The 6,880-nt window shown below is 43.5% G+C and overlaps 1 protein-coding gene across 4 annotated transcripts in view; it reads right to left on the reverse strand.

Annotated features, from left to right (window-relative positions):
* ASTN2 (astrotactin 2) overlaps positions 1-6,880 on the reverse strand; it is an 837,042-nt gene that overhangs the window by 158,613 nt on the left and 671,549 nt on the right. For all 4 annotated transcript variants that reach the window (XM_081803478.1, XM_081803479.1, XM_081803480.1 and 1 more), the window contains one exon: positions 3,740-4,005. In XM_081803478.1, the coding sequence (XP_081659604.1) occupies positions 3,740-4,005 (266 nt within the window). The remainder of the gene's footprint in view (positions 1-3,739; positions 4,006-6,880) is intronic.

Here is a 6,880-nt window from a genome sequence, read left to right on the forward strand (position 1 = left end):
AAGCCAGCTCATCAGGCAGCTCTAACGTTTCTGAGCAGGGATGACTAAGAGGTGGAGAACCTGCAGCTGAGAAGAGGCACCCCTGCCTGTCTACCTGCCCAAACTCTTCTCTGGCTCCCCACTGCTGGGGCCAACCTCCTCACCACCACAGCCTCTGCAGCTCTACCTGGCCTGGCCCTGCCGCTTGGTCCTCAGCACTGCTCATGGAGCTGCCCCTTAGTCTCGGCCCCTGCTACATTGGTTCTCAGCTTTTCAGGGAAATGGGCCATCCTGCTCATTCTTCAGATCTTTGCAGGAGTTCGGTCTTCAACCTTGCTTGTGCTCAGGCTCCTTCCCCTCCCCCAAACCCAGTCCTCCACATTCACTTTATGCACCCGACCCCCAAAAACTCAGTTTAAATGTCACTTCCTAAGGGAAACCTTCCCTAACTCCGCAAGACGTCCTATCACACGCTTTCAACCCACTGGCCTGGTCTTCTCTTGATACTTTGCAGTCTGTCTTGACTTGCGTGATTGTTTCATTAATACCTGTCTCGTCCACAAGTCTGTAAACTCCATGAAGATAAAGACCGAGTCTACTCGTTGTACTCTTCACTTCTCAGTGAAGATAAAGACCGAGTCTACTCATTGTACTCTTCACTTCTCAGTGAAGTGGCATATAGTAAGTACTCAAAAATACTGAATGAATGAATGAATGAATGAATGAATGAATGACTAGTGCTCCAAGAATTCCAGATCTCCTGTAAGGAGAACAGTGACATCTAGTGACTCATTCACACTGGAGCTTCTCTGATAACATCCCAACAACTGGCCTTGAAAACATCTCACTGGATTTCCGAAGAAGTGGATATTTTGATCATGCCGAGGAAGCTGGCACAGAATCTAGACATGGAGGAATTTGACTCCTACACAAGGAGGAAAAGAATCACCACTCCTCTTGCTACCATATGTGCCAAGAACACATCACATAAGTCCTGTGACTTAGCTAGGATGGTGCCACATTACAGATGAGAGGAGCGTGGCCCAGAAAGGCAGCCAAGATCACGGAGCAGTAAATGAGGATTTTCATTTACCTCCCCCACCAAGTCCTGGAGAGCTTGGCCCCATGCATCTAACCATGCTGCTTCGCTCATCCACACTAACACAACACTGGTCAGACCATATTTGGTATTCACTGAAAGTTTCAACAGCTTCCTCACAGGTCTCCCTCTTTCCACACTTGCATTTTCACACTGAGCTCTCACCCTGAAGCTGGAGGGGTGGAGATACACATTTGACTTTTTGTTATAGTTAGTGTGGGGATCTCTGATGCATAGAATTAGATTATCCATGAGGCTTAGCTCATGACTCAAGCTCATTATTGCACCATGCATGGTTAGGCTTTATGTATTCATCTACTTTGTGTTTATTAATTAGCTAGTTTTAATAGTTAAAAAAAAAAACTTCCACAAATCTACCACCCAAAATGCCAGGTAGGAACATGATACCTCCATGTAATGAGGGCTCCCTCATACCACTGCCCCGCCTCCCTGACTCAAGACGGCTATCGCCATCATCCTGAATCCTATGTTGACCATTTCCTTGATTCCCTTTCTAAATAGTTTATAGCATGGGCCCCTGGGTGGCTCAGTTGTTAAGCGTCTGCCTTTGGCTGGGGTCGTGATCCCAGGGTCCTGGAATTAAGTCCAATATCAGACCCCCTGCTCATCAGGAAGCCTGTTTCTCCCTCTTCCACTCCCCCTGCTTGTGTTCCCTCTCTCACCATCTCTCCCTCTGTCAAATAAATAAATAAATTAAATAAATAAATAAATAAATAAATAGTTTATAGCACCTGTATTCATTCTAAAAATGTAGTGTATTTGGCGTGTATCTGTTTTAATTTAAAACAGGGGAAAGGGTATCATGCTATATAAAATATATCTTTGGGACTTACATTCTTCATTTAATTTATGTTCATTCATCTCATATTAAGTGACACTATAGTTCATTCATTTTGTCTGTTGTAGAGTATTCCACTGTATGCATATTCCATTGTACGCTTATTTAACTGCTCTCCTACTGACAGTCATCCGGGTTGTTTACAGAGGGCTCCTTCTGCTGCACGAATCTAACCCTATCAAATCCTTCCTGCATATCCTAAGCATCTCACTCCCCTTCAGACAGGATCCAAATTTCATGAGCTAGTTTATAATAACCTGTATGATCAGGTTCCTTCTGACCTCTCTGGCCTCATCTCTGCTTTTCTTCTATCTCTTGATCTTAGCCATGGGATGCCTTTCAGTCTTTGTACAGATCATGTTCTTTTCTGCTTCTGGTCATCTACCTGACACTCTCCCCACGTCCTTGCTCTCATCCCCTCTGCCCTCTATGAAGCCCTACCTGACCACTTACCAACCTCTAGCACTTAGTCCAACAGAATACTATGGTAGGAGTGCATGATCCATAGCATCTTTTTAGTATTGGTCAGGTATCTACCAGACTATCTTCTTTGGGACCCAGGGCAATCTGGGAGTTGCTGCAGAGGGAAGACTGGGGACAAAGTAGAGATGCTTTACCCACCTTCCTTTCTCTAACTGAAGGAGTGGCATTGCTATTCTTGGCTTTATGGATTGGGGTTCCTGAAAGACTGCATTTAGAAAAAGTGTTCCATGAATACAATTTTGCAAACCAGTGAACAAACCATTTATATGGTCTCTTCAAGCCCAGGCATACTGTCATGGGAAATGAAAGATGCAGGAAGAGGAAAAAGAGGAGACATAATTTCACAATTAAGCACAGAGGCTCTGAAGCAGACCAACTTTGAGCAAACCAATAAATATCTTCGAGGTTTCCTCACTTGTAAAGTGGGCATGACATTAGGATGAACCATATGGAATCACCATATTTTTTTTAAAAATTATTTATTTGAGAGAGAGAGAGAGCAAGCCCGTGCACAGGGAGGGGCAGAGAGAAACTTTAGCAGACTCCTTGCTGAGCTCGGAGATGGATCTCATGACCCTGAGATTATGACCTGAGCTGAAACCAAGAGTTGAACGCTTAACCAACTGCGCCACCCAGGGGCCCCTGGAATTACCATTTTTTTTTTATTACCATTTTTATAAGTAAAAAATGATCAAATGTTGACAATTTCATATGAGTCAAAGCAATATTTATACATAAATCAGATCTGGAGGGAAGATTAAATGAGATAATCCAAGTATAATATTGAGGCAGACACTATTAGGTTTTCAAAAAGCCCATATATCTTCTTCCCCAGACCATTAGATAGAATATATTTCCCTGTTTTTGTTTGCAGACACGTGCCCAATGTCTGCGTTCTACCCAATGAAATGATATTTGTCACTTTCAGGCTTGGCCCACGAAACTTCTCACGTGTGATCCTCCACGTTCTTTCTTCTTCCACAGCAACTATGGAAGCCTCAGGTTGATGAGGGCACAAGATAGAATAAGGTGGGTGTCTGAACCGCTTCTCAGAGTGAAGCCACTCATCATCAAAAACATTTATTTGGGACTCCACACAAACAAGAAATAAGTTCTATTATATTAAGCCATTGAGATTAGAGGATTTACTGGTTATAGCAGCTATATATGTACTTAAAACATGGTAAGGAATCAATAAATGTCAGTCATCACCATGATGATGTTGAAAGATAATCTCAATGGACAAAGGGCCCACAAGGGCGGGAGGCAGGAAGATTGTTACTTAGATGTGACTTAGTGGCTGTGTCAGGGGAGCTCACCTCCTTGGTACCATTGTCTTGGATGAGTGTATAAAGTGGTACCACATGGTTGATTTCCAGCAGCACTGGTGTGGGGCTCAGCTGCTCCTTGCCCGGTCGGCGGCAAAGGTGGCAGGTAGATGGACAACGGCCTTTTTCCTCACAGCGGATCTCCACACCTGAGATGAGCTGGTCATCTGACAGCATTTGGGCCGTCAGCAGACCTGAGAGGTAGGTGATGAAGGGCATGGACCTGAGTTCCTTCTTGCTGCCCAGCTCTGTGGTCTCTAGAGAGAGAGAAAAAAATCCAATATTGTTCAAAAGGTCAGACTCTTAAACCCATAGGGTCCAATGTGCTAAGGAGGTGGTATCCCATGGAAAAGAAAAAAGATGATAGAGTGGTTTGCTCATGATGCCTTGGAAAGAGCACTGGCATGCTGACTCAGATGTCAGAATGGTGTCTTGTTTTACTATTCATATTCAATAGCCCCTTACTTACTTTCTCTGGGCCTCACTTTTTCCATATTTAAAGTTGATTGGTTGGGGGGCGCCTGGGTGGCTCAGTTGGTTGAGCGACTGCCTTCGGCTCAGGTCATGATCCTGGAGTCCTGGGATCGAGTCCCGCATCGGGCTCCCTGCTCGGCGGGGAGTCTGCTTCTCCCTCTGACCCTCCTCCCTCTCATGCTGTCTCTCACTCTCTCTCTCTCAAATAAATAAATAAAATCTTTAAAAAAAAAAATAAAGTTGATTGGTTGGATAAGAGGATTCTCCAAGGGCCCTGTAAGATGTAAATATTCAAAGGTATTTTTCCCAACAAGGAATTCCTGTTTACGGTCAATTTACACAAATTCTACCTTTCTTTTGAAAACTTGCTCCAGTCCTATATTTTCCAAGAAGTTTCATGTAATGCGGGAAACACAAGCTGAAGTCAAGTCAATTTCCATGTAAATTCCAATTCTGCTTGATAATAGCAAGGTACCTTGGGAAGGTCTCTTAATATCCCAAGGCTTATGAGGATTAATTCTGTAAAATGCAGTTATAATACTAATCAAAACAGTTATGAGTGGTAAATGAGACAGAAGGAGGTGGACCTGTGGAAAAGAAATGATTTCCCCTTTCTGTCTGCGCTCATCTGTTCCCTTGTTCAAACTTCTTTTTCTGCCTTCCGCATGTGCACACTGAGATCTAATTACCCATGCTCCATTCTGTGCTGTCTCCCCTGATCCATACAACTAGCATTTCCCACCTCTGTGTCTTTGTTCACCTGCCCTACTCTTCCCCTCTGCCTCTTAAAATGTTTATCACCAATCAATGCTCCATTCCAATGTCACCCTCTTCAGGAATTCTTTTCTCCTTGCTCTAGCCCTTCTTCTCTGAGTAAGTATTTCTGTTTATAAGCCCTAACCTTGTTAAGCTCATATTTTTCATCCCATTTTCTGCTGACCTCTCCAACCATATGATCAGCTCTTAGAGATGGGACCATGTCTCCCACTCCTACCTCCAGCTCCCCACCTCTGCTTCAGTGTTCAGCATAGTGCTAGGGATGTACTTGAGACTTAGTCAAAGAGGAATATTATAGAACTCTGAATGGCTACAATGACATTCATGATCTAGTCTAGAGGTTCTAAAATCCTTCCGAGGAATTCTATGGATCCCAAGCAACATTTCGACAGATGGTTGCAGAGGGCAAGAGGGAAACTGGGCAGATGGAACTCTAAACCCACATCTCAGTTTCAAATAGAGCAGTTCCACTTTATCTCTTAAAGACTGGCCTTCTACATAAGACTTCGTAAGAAGAGAATAGTCTATGGCTATATCAAGAAGCTCGAAAAAGCAAAGTGATTTGTACAACCCAGAGAGTTCCATTTACATCACAGACTGTATGGATGGTGTTTTCAAACTTGTGCAATGCATAATCTGAGTGGCAAAACAGGGGGGCCCTGCAATAAGGGGCAGAACTTGGTCCAAATGACAGCTTCTTCCAAGCCTGGTAAAGTTAAGGCATGCTCCTGCCTCGGTGGAAACAGGGGCCCTGGGCACCGAGGCCTGAGAGAAAAAAGTAGGGTTATCTCCTACTCTAGCTCTCAGCTTGCAGTGACATGCAGCTGATCTGGAAATGGGCTTGCCAATTAGAAATACAAATAAATGCAGCCTTCATTCATTACTCTCTGGGCCCTCGGGCCTGGGATCTGGGCTCCACCTTTTCTGTCTGGCTGTCAGCAAATGCTTATGAGCATCAGATCAAAGGCTCTGAGGGAGGAAGACAAGGCAAATTCCAGCTAAGCAATCCTTCAGAGGGATTAAAGAAGGGTAGTTACTAAGATAAACAAAACAAAGCTGAGAGGAAGGCATCTGAGCAGCTGGGCAGACAGAGACAGTCTTACATACAGACAAGTTGAAAGAAGAAGATGATGATGACTTTTGGAAGGGCAGGCCAGAGGAACAGTTTTGGAGAAGGGTGACTTCAAACTTGGGAGAGAATAACCATTGAGGGGAGAAGGTCAGAGGGCAATCAGAGCTGCAAGGACATTAGGGGGGTAGTTAACTCACACTCTGATCCAGAGGTCAGTAAACTAAGTGGTACATGAGTCAAATTCAGCCCTCTGCCTTTTTTTTGTAAATAAAATTTTATTGGAACACAGGCACCTTCATTCATTTATGTATTGTGTATGACTACAATGGCAAAATTGAGTAGTTGCAACAAAGATGCTATGGCCCACAAAGCCTAAAATAGTGACTGTCTGATCCTTTACAGAATAAGTTTGGGCACTTCTACTCCAGTCCTAGGTTACAGCTGGGGAAACTGAGTCTCAGAAGGAGAATCTATCTTTGGTCACAGAGGAATGTGGCAGTATAATGGATTAAAGTAAAAACACTGGAATCAATTAGGCCATCGATACACTTAAACTGTGAATCTCCAATGAGAAAAAATTGAGTGGGGCATCTTTTCTCCATAAAACATCTTTCAAAAACTATTGAAAAAGCATACCTTGGAAAATGCTAATCTGGTACAACCCTCCCATTTTTTTTTCTTTTCTTTTTTTTTTTTTATTCTTATGTTAATCCCCATACATTACATCATTAGTTTTAGATGAAGTGTTCCATGATTCATTGTTTGTGCATAACACCCAATGCTCCATGCAGAACGTGCCCTCCTCAATA

The sequence above is a fragment of the Leptonychotes weddellii genome, chromosome 14 (genome assembly GCF_054177405.1).
Source record: "Leptonychotes weddellii isolate Sample4059 chromosome 14, ASM5417740v2, whole genome shotgun sequence".
NCBI classification, from domain to species: domain Eukaryota; kingdom Metazoa; phylum Chordata; class Mammalia; order Carnivora; family Phocidae; genus Leptonychotes; species Leptonychotes weddellii.